The following is a 20542-nucleotide window of genomic DNA, read 5'->3' as shown; positions in this document are numbered from 1 at the left end:
CAAATTGCTTTAACCACTTAAGCCTCGGAAGATTTTACCCCCTTCCTGACCATTTGCGATTCGGCACTGCGTGACTTTAACGGACAATTGCGCGGTCGTGCAACGCTGTACCTAAATGAATTTGACGTCCTTTTTTTCCCCACAAACAGAGCTTTCTTTTGGAAGTATTTGATCACCTGTGCGATTTTTTTTTTTTTTTTTTTTTTTTTTTTTTTTTTTTTTGATCATGCGCTATAAACAAAAAAAAAAGCGTCAATTTTGCAAAAATAACAATATTTTTCACATTTTTTTTATATGAAATTCCCCAAAAAAAAATGTAAAAATCAAAATTTTTTAACATTTTCGGCCAATTTGTTTTATGCTACATATGTTTTGTAAAAAAAATCGCAAAAAGCGTATTTTGATTGGTTTGCGCAAAAGTTATCGCGTTTACTAACAAAGGGAAAGATTTTTGTCTTTTTTTTTTAACGCGTAATGGCGGTGATCTGCAATTTTTTTCGGTACTGCGACATTGCGGCGGACAGATCAGACCCTTGACTGACATTTTTGACACTTTTGGGGTTACCAGTGACATTTCTACAGTAATCAGTGCTATAAATATGCACTGTTACTGTAAAATTACACTGGCAGTGAAGGGGTTAACTTTTTTTTGAGAGGGAAGGGTTGTGTGTGTCCCTAGGGGTGTGATTCTAACTGTGATTGGCTGTGGCTTGAGGTGTAGGAACAGTGATCAACGGTCCTACATAGTTGAACCGTATGATCATTGTTTCTACACAGGGGAAAATGACAGGCGGCTTGTTTACATCAGCCGCCTGCCTTTCTTCCTCTCCACCGACGACCGCGAGTGACTGGCGGACAATCGGGTCCGTCGGTCACACGCGCGGGGGTGAGCCTCCGGCGGCGGGCACGCCCGCTCCTGAGACCCTCACAGGCTAGCGACGTAGTAGTACGTCGCTTTGCCTGTGAGGGGCTGACCGCCGCAGTAAATAGTCGTGCGGCGGTCGGCAAGCGGTTAAAAGAGATATGTGATCTGTTAAAGTGATTGTAAAGGCTAAATTTTTGTTTTACCTTAATGCATTCTCTCTTGTATACTATAGAGATCTCCACTAGCTTCTGGATCTCTTGCTGAGCAGCTGCCCTGCCATATTGTGAACACAGGAGGTCAAAGTGGACACCGTATAGAGAACTGTGCATTTTCTCAATGAATGCAAAGCATTCTGTGATTGGATGAGGTGGAGAGGCAAAGATTTAACATAACGATCTCCACCTCATCCAATCGGAGAACGCTTTGCATTCATTGGGAAAATGAGTGCTGAGTGGATGACCTCCTGTGTTCAGTAAGCAGCAGGGCAGCCGCTCGGCACAGGACTGCAAAGCTAGTGGTAGTGCCTACTACAATGATTTCCAGCTTCCAGGATTATAAGCCTGGTTTGGTATATGTGTGTAAAAATATCCATACCTAGAATTCATCTTTAAATCTTAAACACTTAAAAATCTAAACCACTTCCTGTATGTGGATTATGGCACTGTAATTATTTTAATTAAAAAAAAAAAGTACCATTTCCTAATTGATATACAGCTGTCACATGACCCAGATCTTTCCCAGCCTGTCTGCAGGGAAATATAAGCAGGTGGAGCTTCTATTCTTCTGCTGCTGGTCATATGTTAAAGAAAAAGCCTTTGGGATACAAAGTAAAATAAATATTAGTAAACTGTTTTAAATTGTCATTCAAATATATTTGAAATCAAATCATTATTATTTGTGGATAATAAATATGGTGTGGGTGGATTTCGGCCTGTCACAGTCAATGTCCTCCCCCTCCCCTCCAGTCTGTGACTTAGAATAACAGGGAGGTGAAGCCACCATTGATGTACATTTAATATCCCGCACCAATTGTGTATAGCTGGTTAGTGGGCATGGAGGAGGAGGGAGGGAGTGGGCTGTAATTTACCACGGTGTATACGCCCACATGTGTGACTCTATAGTCACATGGGCTGCTCAGATGTTTTAGGTAGGAAATTCTCAGCATAGAAACACACTGAGCATGTGCAGAGTTGGCGCCACAGCTGCAAAACCCTCAGCTGCATTGGGGACATTAACAGGAGGTGGAGATAGAAAGCAGCAGGATCCACCAGGTTTTTTTTGGAGAATACAGAAAACAAATCTCATAGTGACTGAGTGAGTATGAACAGCATGTAATACACCATTTATTGATAGTTTTTATGATGTGGATTTAGTGACTTGGATCCTGACACATATCTATTTCCTCCTCCTAACATAACCCCTGACTGCGCAGCTCACCCTCTTCAGATCTGTACTTGTCTTGTGTGCACTAAACATAAAATATCTGGTCTTTCTGTGCAAGACTGGAGCCAAAATGTGCTCTTTAGGCTCCGTTTACATATACCGTATTTATTGGTGTATAACACGCACCTCAATTTCGAGAGGGAAGTTTCAGGAAAAAAATCTTAAATTTCAAATAAACTTTGAACTCAGAACTTTTTTTTTAATCGTATGCGGCCGCACCAGTGCCCATGAATGCAGCCTCGCCAGTGCCCATGAATGCAGCCTCGCCAGTGCCCATGAATGCAGCCTCGCCAGTGCCCATGAATGCAGCCTCGCCAGTGCCCACGAATGCAGCCTCGCCAGTGCCCACGAATGCAGCCTCGCCAGTGCAGTGCCCACGAATGCAGCCTCGCCAGTGCAGTGCCCACGAATGCAGCCTCGCCAGTGCAGTGCCCACGAATGCAGCCTCGCCAGTGCAGTGCCCACGAATGCAGCCTCGCCAGTGCAGTGCCCACGAATGCAGCCTCGCCAGTGCAGTGCCCACGAATGCAGCTTCACAAGTGCAGTGCCCATGAATGCAGCCTCAACAATGCAGCCTCACTAGTGCAGTGCCATGAATGCAGCCTCACTAGTGCAGTGCCCATGAATGCAGCCTCAACAATGCCTATGAATGCATCCTCACCAGTGCAGTGCCAATGAAAGCATTGGGCCAGTGTGCCATCTATCATAGGAGGCGGGACTTCGTGTGACAGCAACCGCTGGGTAAGCGGCAGTAATCCAGCGACGCTCCCCTTCATTTCCCTCAGCCTCGCCCATCCCCCTCTGCCACTCTATTCACCTGCCCATGATCAGCCTTGCCTGGCGCCCTCCCCCAATTGCCTTTTTTTTTTTTCTTTAATATCGGCGTATAACGCACATGCATGTTTTGCACTCAATCTTCAGGAGGAAAAAGTGCGTGTTATACGCCGATAAATATGGTATGTGAATCTAATGCGTTTTGAACCGCATGCGATTTGCATTATGTGAACCAGCAGCCTTCTCAAAGCAGCCAGTTCACACATGTGGAGTGGCGGCCGTGGTGCGATTTTTAAAAAGAGTCCTGTGCGTTTTTCAGTTTGCAATTTCAGGTAAAAATGTTGGCCCTGAATTGCACCTGAACTGGTGAACACAACCGCTTCAGACTCCTGTGCTAAAACCGCAGCTAATATATGTGAGCCCGGCCTTACTGTAATCTGTAACTGGTTTGGGTTTTATACAGCAGGCCTGGGTGAAATGAGAACATGTTATACAATGATTTGTTGAATGGGAAAGCGGAGAGTATTTTGTGCCTCTATTTAGGTCAGAGTAACAGAGATTCTATGGTGTGTTCAGTGAAATTTGTAGGAGAATTGAAGAGCAGAGGCTGCATCTAGGACATCACAGTCTGATATCCCTGCCAGGATAATAGGCACTGCAACTTGTAATTGTAATGTAACCTAGAAAAGGACAAAGCTGAGCCAGACAGCTGCTATTACAGACTTCATCAATGTACAGCCAACTTTCTACCCCCAATAAATGCTTCCTGTTCCAGAATGTTCACCACAAATCTCATATATTCTTATAGCTGGACAACATCACTGCAGGAAAGTTTTTAAAGAGCTTCTGAAGACTTAAGGTTTTTCACCTTAAAGCCCAACTCCAAAAAAAAGTTTTTCCATTCAGTGGAGCTGTGCCTGCACTGCAAGGGTTAACTGCTCATTTTTGTCCCGAATTTGAGAAGGTAGATATACTTATCTGATCCTCCCTGCACAAGACCAGTCCCTGTGGCTCCTGCCCCCCAGCAGTCTAATGAAGTGGACTGTTCCTGACACTACTCCTTTAGACCTGCTCAGGACATGAAGGTGCCAGGAACAGTCCACTGCTGGATTGTGGGGGAACACCGTTTGCTGGGCTGATCGAGTGAATGTAAACTTTCTCCTCTCCCCTGGACAAAACAAGCTGCTGATCTGTGCAGTGCGGGCATGGCCTGACTGCACGGGAAAACCATTTTTTTTTGCCCTGTGTTGGGCTTTAATGCATTCTATCGATTTAAGGTGCAAAATCTTCCAGTATCTGCCCCCCCCCCCCCCCCCAATACTTACCTTGCCCCTCTTTCAATCCAGTGCTGTGCCGGAGGGCAGCACTACCTCTCTCTCTTTTTCTATCTCTCTCTCCCCCCCCTCTCCTCCCCCCCTCTCTCTCTCTCCCTCTTTCTCTCCCTCTCCCCCTCTTTCTCTCCCTCTCCCCCTCTTTCTCTCCCTCTCCCCCTCTTTCTCTCCCTCTCCCCCTCTTTCTCTCCCTCTCCCCCTCTTTCTCTCCCTCTCCCCCTCTTTCTCTCCCTCTCACACTCTTCTCTCTTCTCTCTTCTCTCTTCTCTCTTCTTCTCTCTTCTCTCTTCTCTCTTCTCTCTTCTTCTCTCTTCTCTCTTCTCTCTTCTTCTCTCTTCTCTCTTCTCTCTTCTCTCTTCTTCTCTCTTCTCTCTTCTCTCTTCTCTCTTCTCTCTTCTCTCTTCTCTCCTCTCTTCTCTCTTCTCTCTTCTCCCCTCTCTTCTCTCTTCTCTCTCCTTCTCTCTCTCTCCTCTCTTCTCTCTCTCTCCTCTCTCTCTCCTCCTCTCTCTCTCCTCTCTCTCTCCTCCTCTCTCTCCTCCTCTTCTTCTTTCTCTCCTCCTCTCTCTCTCCTCCTCTTCTTCTTTCTCTCCTCCTCTCTCTCCTCCTCTTCTTCTTTCTCTCCTCCTCTCTCTTCTCCTCTTCTTCTTTCTCTCCTCCTCTCTCTTCTCTCTCTCTCCTCCTCTCTCTCTCTCTCTCCTCCTCTCTCTCCTCCTCTTCTTCTTTCTCTCCTCCTCTTCTTCTTTCTCTCCTCCTCTTCTTCTTTCTCTCCTCCTCCTCCTCCTCCTCTTCTTCTTTCTCTCCTCCTCCTTCTCCTCCTCTTCTTCTTTCTCTCCTCCTCCTTCTCCTCCTCTTCTTCTTTCTCTCCTCCTCCTTCTCCTCCTCTTCTTCTTTCTCTCCTCCTCCTTCTCCTCCTCTTCTTCTTTCTCTCCTCCTCCTTTTCCTCCTCTTCTTCTTTCTCTCCTCCTCCTTCTCCTCCTCTTCTTCTTTCTCTCCTCCTCCTTCTCCTCCTCTTCTTCTTTCTCTCCTCCTCCTTCTCCTCCTCTTCTTCTTTCTCTCCTCCTCCTTCTCCTCCTCTTCTTCTTTCTCTCCTCCTCCTTCTCCTCCTCTTCTCTTCTTCTTTCTCTCCTCCTCCTTCTCCTCCTCTTCTTCTTTCTCTCCTCCTCCTTCTCCTCCTCTTCTTCTTTCTCTCTCTCTCTCCGCCACTATAGCAGTAATCACATGTAAAAAAATCTGATCAGCCTGCCTATAGATGGATCAGATCCTGGCCAGTTCATCAGGAACCAATCTGATCCATCTGGGGCTGGCTTAAGTGTGCACAGATTGATATGACTGATACAGCCACATTGCTACTGGTTCCTAACATTTTGGTATGGTCACTTTAGATTTAGGAACATTTTCTTAGGTTTGGATGGGCATGGAAGAGCACCCAAAAGACCCTAGAAACACTTTTACCTAGGCTTTCATGGAATCATTTCTTTGGTTTTTCTTAATCTCATTTGAGTTGTATGGAGATGGTCTTCAATCAAAGTAAATGGTCAATCTGGTTGGTTTTGTAAATTTTGCACTGTAATCTTTTTGAAGTTACTTGCAGTAAAGTGGTAGTTGTTCGGCTAATGGAGGATGAAGCTGAATTTATTCTGTATAAAGTTCTTATGGTATGGGCTAGATTTCTCTTTTATACCTAAAAATTCAGTTTGGTTTCCATTGGGGCTGGATGTTCTTTGAACCTCAATATTAGTCTAGTTTGGTGCATTGTTCTCTACCTTTTCATAGATAATCTTCAGAAGACATTCATTCATGCAATATTTAGTGTGCCGATATTAATAGAGAACCTCTTTTCTATTTACAACAGGAGTGGATTTATCCAAACTTGAGAAGCGTCCCAAGGTTGGAACATTTCTTCTGAAGTTAGACTTTGAAAAAGATATCAGCAAAATCCTTTTTTTCCTGAAAGATGTGGGTGTAGAAGACAGTCAGCTGGGCCCTCTGCTGACCAAGAACCCGTTCATACTTAGTGAAGACCTGGATAATCTTCAGAAAAGGTAGCACTTGTTACGGCTTGTAATGTGTCAAACTCTGATGGAACGTGTACCAGTTAAGCATTGCCATAACTGTGGTTTCTGTATTTAACGTGTGCTGTTCTAAAATAACATATTGAAAAAAGAAAAGGTACCACTGTCCATGGAGTTAAGATGCACCATATGGTAAAAAGTATGTATATTGCCCCTTTACATTTTTGTAATTTATTTAAATCCAGCTTCATAAAGTCATGGTTTGGTGAGTTTGGTGTGGATGAACATGAGTAGTTTGCACAGAGCTCTGACCTTAAAGTGGTTGTAAACCACTTACATTTGAGCAAAGCATATCCCTCTATACTACCCGCAGGGGTGTCCAAACTATGGCCCTCCAGCTGTTCAGGAACTACAATTCCCATGAGGCATTGTAAATCTCTGACATTCACAGACATAACTAGGCATGATGGGAATTGTAGTTCTTGAACAGCTGGAGGGCCATAGTTTGGACATAGCTGCAGGGAGTGCACTTCCAATCCAGAGCACTGAATTGTCATTTCTCTTTCCTGCTCTGTTCCTCTGCTATCTGCATGAGTCACTTCTTCTGACAAGTTTTCCTGACACCAAGACACAAAAAGGTGATAGGGGAGGGAGCTCCAGCACACAGCCTGTGATTGACAGCCTCAGCTCTGTTCCTGTGTTCTATGTAAAGCGGTGTTTGTCCCTTACCTCCAATCAGCTCTCACTTAGCTCTGCAGAGAGTAACTTCAGCTTCCCACCTTTTTGCTTTTTGAAAGCTGAGACAAGCTTGTAAAAATACTGCACTTTGAACAGCTGTAGAGAAGAGAAGACTGCAGATAAACAGCAACTTATTTAGAAAGATGTGTTTCATCTCTGTGTATCACCCCGAAGCCAGTCACTTTACTGGATATATGTAGGGGTTTACAACCACTTTTACCCTATTTGAATACATTGGGATTAATTGGAACTCGGATATTCTTATTTAACATCCGCTTCTTACTTTATAAATTCTCTCATTGGCTGGATAAGGTGCAAATTGGCACAGTGCATGCTCCAAAATGTTGTTGAAAACTTTCCCGGAAGAGAGGAGGCCACTGTTGCAGGGATGGGGGCCAACTTCTTATTAAAGCCCATGGTTTGGATGTCCACCAAACTGCTATAGGTGGGATGGCTGGGTGATCACATACTTTTTTGCCATATAATGTATAAAGAGGGCTGGCGCTACCTTAAGGCTGCTTAAGCAGCCATGGCAAGATGGGGGAGGGTAAAATCCAAAATCTCCTTTCGCTTGCTGAGGACTCTGCTTTTTAAAGTGCTGTAGACATTGAGTGTGTGTACTTTAATTAAGCTGTCGTCTTTCATGTTGAAGTTGCCTATCACTTCCACCACTGCTGCAATGTGACACCCCCCGCGCAGATACCCCACCATGATCACAAGGCGGGGTATGTCCCACTTGCAGGCCCGATGCAGTCATGGCAAGTGTCACTGGGATAGGTGGCGGGAGCTCAGTGGTCCTCCTGTACAAAGACCAGGAAGTGACATGTATGACGTCACTTCCTGGACTGGAGCTGTCATTCTCCGGGATCAGTGCCTGGTAAGCTGCTAGTGGAACACGGTCTGTGTTTCATCAGCTGCAGTGGATCAGAGAGGAGACATCTGGGGTCTAATAAACCCTGGGTGTCTCCATAAAGAGAGCATGTCACCTATATGCTATTACATAGGGGGCTATTGGTCCCCTATGTGCTAGCAATAGAAGTTATGTAAAAATAGAAAAAGTAAACCAAAAATTTTGTAAAGATGTAAGGAGACTTATAAAAAAAAAAAAAAAAATTACAGTTTTTTTTAGAGACACACACAACAGAATGCGAGCAATCATTTTAGCGCCAGAGCCCCTGCGTAACTCTAAACTGATGGATCTGTAGGGGATTTTAAATCGTTGTAGGCACATTAATTTTTAAGGTTTAAAATGGGTTTCTATTTACTTGGCACAACCTCATCTCTTATATTTTACAAAAAAAACTAGGTAATAAATTGCATTTATTTGCCCATAAATTCATTTTAACCACTTGTGGACCACCCCACGCACATATACTGCGGCAGGGCTTTGTGCCAGATCACTCACTTCCAGGTCTGGGGTGCGCACGCCACCAGCGACCCGATCAGCGGGAGTCAATCAGCGAATCCTGCGAACTCGATGTCCGCCAGGACCTGCCTGTCGTTTGGGACACAAACAGAACAGAAGTTTGCCTATGTAAACAAGGCAGACTGCCGTTCTGTGAGAGGGGTATGTATGGATCCTGTGTTTCTGCTAAGCAGGAATACGGATCTTTACCTTCCCCCCCAGTCACAACACCTTCCCCACAGTTAGTAAGCACAACCTAGGCATACATTTAACCCTTTGATTGCCCTTGATGTTAACCCCTGCCCAGCCAGTGTCAGTACAGTAACAGTGCATATTTTTTAGCACTGATCACTGTAGTAATATCGCTGGTCCCCAAAAAGTGTCAGCTAGGTGTCCGATTTGTCTGCTGCAATATCACCGTCCCACTATAAGTCGCTGATCACCGCCATTACTAATAAAAAAACAAAAAATATCCCATAGTTTGTAGACTCTCTAAATTTTTTGCAAACCAATTAATATGCGCTTATTGGGTATTTTTTTTTTACCAAAAATGTGTAGCAGACTACATATTGGCCTAATTTAATGAAGAAATTCGTTTTTTTTTTATTGGGTGTGTTTTATAGCAGAAAGTAAAAAATATATTTTTTATTATTTTTTTTTTTTTTTTTCAAAATTGTCAGTCTTTTTTTGTTTATAGTGCAAAATAAATCCACCGAGGTGATCCAATACCACCAAAGGAAAGCTCCTATTTGTGGGGAAAAAAGGACAAAATATTATTTGGGTACAGAGTCGCATGACCGTGCAATTGTCAGTTAAAGTAATACAGTGCTGTATCACAAAAAATGGCCTGGTCATAAAGGAGAAAAAAAAAGCCTGATCCTAAAGGAGAAAAAAAATGGCCTGATCATAAAGGAGAAAAAAATGGCCTGATCATAAAGGAGAAAAAAATGGCCTGGTCATAAACCTTCCAGAGCTGAAGTTGTTGAAAATTAGAACTACAAACATTTTATTCTCTAGGGTGTCTGCTTTCAAATAAAATAAAGCTAATATTTTGGGAGTTTTAAGTAATATTCAGGCCTAAAATGATTTTTAAAACATGTAAACAAACAAATTTAAAAATGTAAAAAACATGGCTCCAGGACTGTGGTTGTAGAGGGGCTGTGGGAGGAGAGTGGGGGGGCAGCAAAATGCACCTTTGCCTAAGTAGACAAAAATCCTTGCACTTGCCTTGTGTATAAGCTCACAGTGTGCTATTTTACAAGCAGAATGTACAAGTTGTCCAGAGGCAGCAGCAATGTGAACCTGACCAGCTTATACTGGCAGGCAGAGTGACAGTCTGGAAATGTATTATACATGGACAATCGGCAGCATATGTGTGCTGCCCCTGAGAGCCCTTCAGCCCTAGGCCACAGCCTATGTTGTCTATGCAGAAGTCTGGCTCGGGTTGTTATGCACACAATGTAGTAATCATCACAGCCTGCTTTCAGAATATCTATGATCTGATGATTTCTAGAAGACAGACTTTTATAATAGCTTCTCTCCTCCCTGCATCTCTTTATTCTGCTAATTAAGATGGGAAAAGACTGACAAGCAAAGAACTTCAAAAGGCTTTTACTGCCTTGCTGCTCATAGGAGAATGTCTGTCTGGAAACAGAGAGCAAGTTTATAATAAACTGCAAGTACAATTTAATCAGTGAACCGCTAATATTATCAGGAAAACATTAAAGGAGAACTATTGTGAAGATAAGCATATATCTGCTATTGTGGATCATCCCAGGGCCAACATACATTTTCTGTCTCTTACACCCCAGAAAAAAAATCCTTTGCTTGTTTCTTAACAATTTTTTTTATACTGCTTGCAGCGTATGTGTAGCACAGCACAGCGTACACACTAAAGCCCCGTACACACGTATCGATTGTCGGCCGACGACCGATCAGCCGATTGTAGGCTTGTTAGTATGATGCTTCCGACAACCGACTGCGACTTTTCGGCCGAACAGAATCTGTCGTGCAGGCATTAAAATTTTTGTTGGCCAACACCAGAACGGCCGATTGTTCGCCAGTCAGTACACATTTCGGCCGGCAGACAGCAGATTTGCAAGACTGGGCATGCTCAGAAAAGAAAAAAGACAAGGAAAGTTAACCATCACATGACATCACTTCTGCAGTCAGCTGTTGTTGGCCGACAAAATTCGTGTGCAGTCTTTTGCAGTTTTCAACAGACACGACAGCCCTGGACAAAAGACGGCCAATCGTTCGGCCGACGATCAGTACGTGTGTACGGGGCTTTAGGCCTCTTGCACATGATACTCCTGTTTGAGCATCTACTTTTTCAGATGTTTTTTTTTCGTCTGCATTTGATCGTATTTACGTGCATTTTCGGGTATATGCATTCGCACAATTTTGCGCGCGTTTTCGTGCATATGCACAAAAACATATTCCTACGTTCTTGTTCTGCACAATATGTAAATGAGCATTTGTGCACATTTGCACGCATGAGACGTAAATTTCTGACCAAAAAAGATGATTTTTTTTATTTTATTATTACTGAAAGGGAGGATTTTCCTCCTGATTGGGTGGGATGCAGCAGCTGGTCAATCACAGCCAATGAGGCAGGAGCAGGGAGCTGGGCTGAGCCATCTGTCTTATGGACGCAGAGAGCCGGTGTTCCGTGTGAATAACCTACCCCGTGAGAAATGCCTACCCTCGTCACTTCCTGTGAGGAACAGCTGAGCAGCGTAGCAGTGCGCATGCTCACAGCCCCGGATACGTCATTGAACAGCTGAGGAGCTGACTAGTGCGCATGCACGGAAGGTATGAAATGATCACGGCAGTGTGTGTAATGCGGCGGTTACATTAAAACAGCTGTGCTGCAATATGAGTCATCTCCGCTCCTGTCCCGGTCACTTCCCTGATCTTGGCTAGTAAATATAAAAGCGGCTCTCGGCTCCGTGATTTATCTTTTCATACACCCGCCGCCGCTTTTATATTTACTAGCCCACATCAGGGAAGTGACAGGGACAGGAGTGGAGATGAGTCATATGGCAGCCGAGCTGTTTTAATGTAACCGCCGCGTTACACACACACTGCCGTGATCATTTCATACCCTCCGTGCATGCGCACTAGTCAGCTCCTCAGCTGTTCAATGACGTAGTGGGGACGTAGGTGCACCGGAAGTGACGAGGGTAGGCATTTCTCACGGGTAGGTTTTTTCACGGAACACCGGCTCAGTAGCGAACACGTATTAGTTCTCCCACAGGAAACGGCTTGCTATGGGGGCACTGAGGAAGGAGGAGGGGTCCAGAGCGCCGGCAGGGGACCTGAGAGGAGGAAAATCAGGGCTGCCCTGTGCAAAACCTCTGCACAGAGCAGGTAAGTAAGTATAAAATGTTTTATTTTTTTTTAAATAAAACTTTCTCTTTCGTTCATTGACAGACACAGCTCCTTATCTTCTTAACCATTGGGTTATACTGCCCCCTACAAGAGTAGGACACTAGGCAGAAAAAGTCTGGCCATGACTATGGGCAGTCCCAGGGGGTATACTCCATCTCTCTGCTATAGGTACTCAGTTTTTTTTCTGCCTAGTCAGGACTAAGGACCTAGTTCCTTGCTGGAATCTCTGGTCCTGGCAATTTTTTTTCTTTTTAGATAGATTTTTCCTCCTGGTTTTTTCCTGTGAGATCTACAGTCAACTGCCGGACTGTGCGGAGGGCTAGATAATCTACATCATCGGGGACCCCAGTCTGGCGAGCACGCGCAGACCTCAGCTCCGCAACATAGCCCCACCAGACGGGGGCTGGACTGTGAGTTAAACCATTCGCGAGGTCGCATTTGACCGGGTCTCGGCCCGAGTCGCAGCGTTCCTCCTGGCTGACAGCCCCCCATTTAGATGGTGAGGGGTTCTGTCTGGAGCGGTGCCTGCCTGGTTCCTGGTATGGTGAATAGCTGTCCCCCCCCTCTCCCCTGGAGGGTTTTGGGGTGGACATGGGCCCCTCCATGGGACTGTCGGACCCTTGGTTCCCCTTCTTCCCATTAGGCACTTCCCTCATCAGTCTGGTGGTCCTTGTGGGCCATATCAGCCCCCACCCCCCCTTAACTGATGCTGGGGCTGTGGGGTGGCCTGGTCCACCGTCTGGGGTGGGGGCAAGGTGCTGTGCTGGCGATGTTGGCAGGGGGGTGCTCCGCTGGTGACCGGGCAATCTGCTGTAAGGGGGGGGGACTTAACCTGGTGGGGACTTCTGCCAGGGTCCCCCCTTCCTGCCTGTGCGGTTTTCTGAGGCTTAGGGATCCATCCTGGGTCCCTGGGAGCCTCGTAGTGCTTTGCGGGGCTGCCGTTTTCTTGTAGCTTTGTGTGCTCAATGCATGACGGCCATGTTTTTGTTGCTCCGGTGGCCATTTTGCGTTGGTTTGCCATTGAAAATAGCGACGGCCATGACAGTGGAGTCCTCTGGGTGGCGATTTTGGTTGTGGGAGCCCCTCCTCATCCCCTGGTGCTGACTCCTGGCTCCTTTCATTTCCTAATCACCGTACGTGCAATGCAGATTATCCTGGTGGCTGCGGTGCCTGGTTTCTGCTGGGTGGTGAGTCTGGTGGGGTCCTCTCCCTCTCTGCTGAGGATCGATTAGGTACTCTGTTACTAGCAACCAAGTGGTTCTGCCGGAGCGGTAGGGGTTTCCCTTAGTGTTTTACCCTTTTCTATGGTGACTCATGGAGTCTTTGGAGCACATCTTGCCACCTAATCTCCTCTGAGGTTTTGGGGCCCTCCGGGTCCCATCCATCCATCGATGCACTGACGGCGATCCTGGAGTCCTTTGTGTCCCGGGTGGAGGTGGTTTTTGGGTGACGGGCTGGCAAAAAGCACCCCCCGTCTTCCCCCTTCCTCATCTGTCTCATCCGATCCTGAACCTGATTCGGCCGCTGTGGACGTGGGTCACCCTGCTGGGTCTGCGACCACGCGCAGTGAATCCTCAGATAGTGAGGAGGATTCCTCCTCTTCTGCAACCGCGTACGAAAAGGCGCTGGTGGACGCACTGATTGTAGCTGTGCGTGGGACCTTAAAGATGGAGTAAGCAGCTGCGACGGATGCGCAGGTTCCCTTTGGCACTCACAAGCCATCCAGAGCAAAAAAAAGGTGTCCCCTCCTGTTTTGACAGAATTGTTAGTAAAGAGTGGGGATGAACAAAGCATCCCCTTGGGGTCCCTAAGCGATTTGCTAGGCAATACCTGTATGAGAAGTCCCTTATTAAGAAGTGGACTGTTCCACCGGTGGTGGACCCTCCGGTTTCCAGATTAAACAATGCAACCATGGTTCCGGTTGAAGAGTCCCCGGCCTTTAAGGACCCAGCTGACAGGAAGGCATTATGTACACCCTGGCTGGTTTGGCACTGAGGCCAAAATCACCTCTGCCCAGGTGTCGCAGACTCTGACCGAATAGGCTAGGCCAGTGATGGCAAACCTTGGCAACCCAGATGTTTTGGAACTACATTTCCCATGATGCTCAACTACACTGCAGAGTACACAAGCATCATGGGAAATGTAGTTCCAAAACATCTGGGGTGCCAAGGTTCGCCATCACTGGGCTAGGCTTTTGCGCCAAGATCTGGAGGGGGAGTAGCTCCCCCTGCCTTTGCTGGGCTGGCTGACCAGCTGTTCCAGGGGCTGCAGTTTATCTGTGATGCCTCTTTGGATGCAGCTCCCCTAGTTGCTCAGCTCTCTGTTTCTGCAGTGGTCATTCGGCGTGTCTGTTGGCTCAAAAGCTGGTCTGTGGACCAGACTTCTAAAACTGCCTTGACTGATCTTTCCTTTCAAGGAGATCACCTGTTTGGTGCTACCCTAGATGACATTGTTAAAGGTTTTTTTAGGGGTTTTACTCAAACCTGTTTACAGTCCCCAGGAAGGAAGGCAAGGTGCGTCCAATTCTGGACCTCAAGACACTGAACTGCTTTGTGCGGGTGCAGGAGTTCCGAATGGAGTCCATTCGCACTGTGGTGGCTTCCCTGCATCAGGGGGATTTTCTTTCCTCCATCGAAATCAAGGACGCTTTCCTTCACATTCTAGTAAGTTTCGGTCTCCAGTGCTTCCTCTGCTTTGCCGTGGGAGAGGAGCATTATCAGTTTGTGGCTTTACCCTTTGGTCTCGCCTCTGCTCCTCGGGTTTTCACGAAAGTGTTTGCCCCAGTGCTAGCATTGTTATGCCATTGGGGGATCGCGGTACTGGGCTACTTGGACGACCTCCTTCTGCGAGCAAAGTCTCCTACTGCTCTGGTGGAAAACCTGGAAATCACCATACGAGCTTGAGGGAGTTTGGATGGATTCAGAATTTTCAGAAGTCTGATCTGGTTCCGTCCACAAAGCTGGACTATCTGGGTCTAACTCTGGACTCGGCCTTAGCCAAAGTGCTCCTTCCTCTGGACAAACTCCAGAAACGGCAGGCTGCAATTCGTCTCCTGCTGTCCAGCTTATAGTCATCCCTCCGGACTTGCATGCGGGTGCTGGGCCTGATGGTCTCTACCTTTTGAGGTGGTTCCGTTTGCACAGTTCCATACGAGGTACCTGCAAGGGAGATTCTGGCAAAATGGGACAACAATCCACAGTCTCTGGACAATCAGATCAGGCTCAGCTGGAGAATGAAAGAGTCCCTGATATGGTGGCTTTGTGCTTCGGCTGGGAAAATCCTTCCTCCCCTTGTATTGGACAGTGGTCACTACGGATGACAGCCTGTCCGGCTGGGGAGGAATCCTCTGCAAAAATTCTGCTCAGGGGGTCTGGATGCTGGAAGAGCCGAGACTACCGATCAAATTGGACACCATGGACGTATAGTACAGAGCCGGTATAAGGCTACCTATACATCATTACCTATATGGTACATCTTATGGCTTCTCCCATTGAGTTTATAGAGACATGCTACTATAGTTTGAATGTTTGGTGGGACCCAGGTCTTACCAACCCTGGGTTAGTCCTCCTCTTCCTATGATACCGAGCTCTGACTAAATCCATGAGTGTCCCTTCGTTATTAACTATCAATTTTTTCTGCGGTGACGTTTGTCCTGCATAATAAATATACAGAATCATCCATTTTTCTTACAATTAGGCTCCAGACGAAGCCTCTATATGAGGCGAAACATGTTGAGCAATTGAACCATTACTCATTGTCACCATTATCTGATCGTATATGGGATAGTGTCTGCCATTGGATTGACCTCTGACAGCATCTCCGTTACGTATTTACAGTCTTTTTGATGATTAATAGTATTGTAACCATGTACAACTACACCTAGTAGAACTGCTGTATGTTATACAGTTGACTGGTCAGCCGTTTAGGCCCTAGTCAATTTTATTATATATGTTTTCATTTTTTGTCTTTTGCTTCCCCCCCCCCCCCCCCTTTTTTTTTTCCCTTCGTTATATGATATGGAATTTTAATAAAAATAGTTTTTAAGTACTCTATGTGCCTGGAAAATCCTTCCTTCCCAATCTTCCATGACTTCTATTGAGTAAACTCTAGGATTGGCACGATCACTATTTTTTCTATATGCTCAGATTGCTGCTGTCTGAAGGCATACTTCATCTAGTAATGATCAATGTCATGGAACTCCGAGCAGTCTAACTGTCTCTGGAACATTGGACTGATCGTCTTCAGGGATGTCCAGTGAGCATTCAATCGGACAATGCCACAGCTGTGGCTTATGTCCATCACCAGGGGGGCACGAGAAGTGTCCTGGCAGCTTTGGAGGTAGCCCGCATTCTGAGGAGGGCAGAACGTTTTGTTCTAGTCCTCTCCGCCGCACACATTCCCAGGGTGGAAAACTGACAGGCGGACTACCTCAGTCGGCAGGCGTTGGACCAAGGGGAGTGGTCCCTTCATCCGGAGGTGTTTCATCAGTTGTGTCTCTGGTGGGGCATCCCTGAGGTGGATCTGTTGGCGTCTTGGCTCAACAGAAAGGTGCAGAGGTTTGTGGCTCGGTCACGGGATCCTCTGGCGCCACAGACGTTCATTAGTGTGCTTTCTGCGACAGTCTATTCGATTTCTGTTTCAGGATCGCAAATGAATAAACATGTTGGCTCCAATGCAGATAAATAAATTCATATATATATATTTTTTTTTAAGGCAGAATTTGACTTTAAAGCGGAGTTCCGGCCTCAAAAACTAATTTTGCTAAAAATACCCCCGGGACAGTCAGGGCTAGTGCATTTGAGCAATGATAGCCTCTGAACTGTCCCCAGGTTCACTTACCTTTTTAGAAGAAATAATTACCTTGAAAATGTCTTGTCCAGTGCTGCCATCTCAGGTGTGGGCAGCTGAAGCCAAAGCATCCTCTTCGGTGACGTCGGAGTCCCAGAATGCCCTGCACCGGCCGTGTTCATCACTTCCGGTGCAGGCGGAAGTGGCGAGCTGGGGCGGTGCAGGGCATTGACTCCTGGGAGCGATGACGTTCATCTCCCAGGAGTCAATGCAAGCGGGAAGAGAGGGAGGAAGTGGAAGGAAGGTAAGTATATTTTCTTCAAAAACAAGGTAAGTAAAGCAAAAAAAAATTGTGATCCAATTCGATCCAATTCTTTTTCAGGTTACTTGGAGCAAGCGGGTGTCAAATTTTCGTTTTGAGGCCGGAACTCCGCTTTAATGTTAGAGGGGATGTACAGACTTCTTTTTTTTTTTTTGGTAAAAAATAAAAATAGGTCAGCTCATTGTAAATTATTTGGGAATATTTTTATCCACACCGTGTTAGTGTTTGACCCATGTAAGGTTTGTAATGAGACATGTACATTACATCGTATGTTTATAACGTGAGGGCTCTTCTTGCTGCTTTGCAGTGCTTATGCTTAACTGCTCCTTCCCACATCGCAAGTCTGTGAGCCAGCTGATCCTCTGAAAATAAAGCACGGCCTGTGTGGTTCATGTGTTATCATAAAGCATATCTAAACCCCAAAGAACAATATGTATTATATTGCAGCTTACCTAGCCTTATAACACACTTCCTGTCCTTTTGTGTCTACACTCATTTCTCCACAGTATCAATGGAGACCACCATGGTTGTCACACAGGCTGGACATTTTTGCGCTCTGAAGGTCCAGCATACTGTGTGGGATCTTCAGAGCTTCGTGCCGGGGCTGAGGGCTCCATCGCGCATTTGTGGGAGTGATGGTATTGCAGTCCTGGCCACTCACACAGCTGGAGCTCGTGAACCTGGAAGGATGAAAGCCGTCATCAGTGACAGTGTGCCGCTGGAGGACTTCGCTGTAAGGTATTTCTTAATGTGCTAGTATGCAATGCATACTAGCACATTATGCCATTGCCTTGCAGGGGATTTTTTTTTGGTTATTGCGCTCAGTTTACTACCACTCTAAGTCTCCATACACACTAGCGCTTTTTAAGCTCCTAGAAGCTGTTCTTAGCATTTTCTTCTGCTCCTAGAAGCTAATAGTGTTATCCTATGTGTCCATGCTCACTACTTTAGGCTATTAGCGTTTTTTTAACTTCAGCATTTTTTTGTGGAGTGTTTTTCCAGCAGAAACGCTCCTAACAGCATTTTTTTTCCCCTTGTACTGCAAAAACGCTGCTAAACCCTCCAAAATGCTGCTAAAATGTTACTACAAAAAGCTGTTAAGAACGTTTTTTTGTCCAGCAGTTTTTCCAGCTTTTTTTTTTAGCTTTAAAAAAAAAAAAAAAAAAACACTAGTGTGAATGGAGCCTTAGGCCTCATGCACACTGGATGGTTTTACAGCTGTTATTTTTGGCTTCAGGTGTTTTTTTCTACAGCCAGTAAACTCCCCAGGATATTATCCTATGTGTCCATGCACACACAGGCTTTTATCAGCGTTTTTTTGGCAGGGGGCGTTTTCTGGCTGGAAAAAAGTTTTTCAGCTGCAAAAACACTCAGTCTGATAAAAGCTTAAAAACGCGGCTAGTGTGCATTTATGAGCCTTTTTGAGCCAAAGGCTTTTGTGTGAGTATGGTTTTGCTTTAAAAAAGCTGAAAAACACAAATGCTAAAAAACTCTGCTGCAAAACTCACTCTACAGCTTTATACAGCTAATGCTACTGGTATTTTTATAATGTCCTGTGTGCATGAGGCCTAAATATAGTCAATGTTGGTTGAGAGAGTGAAAGCGTTTGTTACCTCAACACTTCATATTCCTGATATGTGGCTGCTGTACCATGTACTTGTATGAGAAAGTAATAGAAGTATCTTCTGTTCTATTGATTCCTTTATGTGAAATCTCCGGTGTTCCTGCCAATCACTCTGCTTTCTTATTAAAAACTGACCACACTAAGCAGGAGAGCACAGCGTGGTCAGTTCTCTAGATAATCTGGGAACTCAGCCTGCTCTCCTCCAATGATCAGACTTGTCCTAACACACAGCCATTCAGTGGCAAGCTCAGTGTGATGTTTCTCCTCCCCCCCCCCCCAGCATTTATGCAGCTGAGAGCAGAGGGAATGTGATCGCTGATAAAAAAAAAAAAGGGGAAAAATGTATTTATAATTGTTTTTTTTTTTTTTTTTAATCTATACAAAAATGTTTGCCTTTTTATTTTAAACTGGATGGGTTGTTTTACGCGGTGATCATTTACAATCACTTGAAGTTCTGCTTTGAATGCCGTCATATGGGCGCATCGTTCTTTGCAGCTCATTGTTAATGCCGGACAAGAAGAGGAAGTTGGGCTTTAAATTAACAGTTGGAAGTTTCATCATGGTCCTGGTTTTCATGTAATTACTCACCTAAACTTAGCACTTATCTCTGTCTTCCTTCTTCTGAATATTTCTAGAATAAGAGAACTGTTTTGTACATTCATTCATTACTGAGCGAGTGAAACACAAATCCGTCTGCACACAGCTGGTGGATGCTTGAAGTGAATTGACCTTTCTCAATGGAAAGTTCCGTGTACATTTCTGGAATTGCTTTATCAGTTAACCTTGGTGGTACAGGCATAATGCATTCCATTATTCACCTCTGCCTGAGGACTGTGGTTCCTGTTCTTATCTCTGTTTTATGCTGTATTTGTATAGCGCCTCTAATTGTCAGTCCCAGCAATTTATAAAGGCAGGCTGCGTCTGTTTGCTATTTACACTTGTACTCGCCTAATGTGAATTTCTGCTGCAGGCTGATTTTCTGCATTTTCCATGATGTAGAATAAATTACAATCTTGTTTTTGGATTTAAAAGAGAATTAGGCTGGTCATACGTGATTTTTTTTTTTTTTTTTTAGTTTAAGAAAATTATTTGATTCCCCAATCCACACACTTAGTGTAGATAAGGGAATCCCCCCTCTGCACTATTGTAAGGGGGAGTGCTAAACCCCTGAAACGCGTTGGCTATTACAACATAAAAATGTTTTATGGTACAAACGTGTACACAAAATTGCTGGAATGGAAGAAATGATCACGATTGCTAAAGATATACCATCCAAATTTACAGACACTTGGGCAGACTGGCTACACTCCCAAAACTCCAGAATCTACCAACTCGACATGGACAACGCTTAATTACGCTTTAAACTACACAAATAACTTCTTTTCTCTCCTACACCCCCCCCCCCTTTTTTTTTTCTCCCCGTCCTTATACTCCACATACCCCATCCTCCCATACCCCCATTCATCACAGCACATAAACAATTCAACGCACATACTCTTTATCCTCCAACACAAATATATCCTAAAGGGACCCCCCCCCTTCTTATCACATTCAATTGAGAACCATACCAACCACACGCAACACATTACTCTTAAGATTCACTAACGCAGGTCACTCACTGATCTTATATAACTTAAGCTGGCCATACACTAGCCGAAAAATCATTCAAACTCATTTTCTAAAAACGAAAAATCGGCCGTGAAGCAGACGATCGTGCCATCATGTAATGACCGAATTTCGAACGATAAATCCTTCAATGGACGTTTTTCGTTCAGTTTGTCTCCTATGCCTAGTGCAAACAGTTCGGCCGAGAAACACATTAACCTTTAAATTTATCGTTCGTTCGG

At 45.2% G+C, this 20542-nt stretch overlaps 1 protein-coding gene across 1 annotated transcript in view; it reads left to right on the top strand.

The window, feature by feature from the left end:
* MTERF3 (mitochondrial transcription termination factor 3) overlaps positions 1–20542 on the top strand; it is a 64461-nt gene that overhangs the window by 21378 nt on the left and 22541 nt on the right. The window contains exon 4 of the mRNA XM_082257502.1: positions 6266–6455. Coding sequence (XP_082113628.1) covers positions 6266–6455 — 190 coding nt within the window. The remainder of the gene's footprint in view (positions 1–6265; positions 6456–20542) is intronic.

Source organism: Pelophylax lessonae (genome assembly GCF_965119305.1).
Source record: "Pelophylax lessonae genome assembly, chromosome: 5".
NCBI classification, from domain to species: Eukaryota; Metazoa; Chordata; class Amphibia; order Anura; family Ranidae; genus Pelophylax; species Pelophylax lessonae.
Note: the sequence above shows the minus strand (reverse complement) of the source record. Positions and strands in the feature narration are given on the sequence as shown.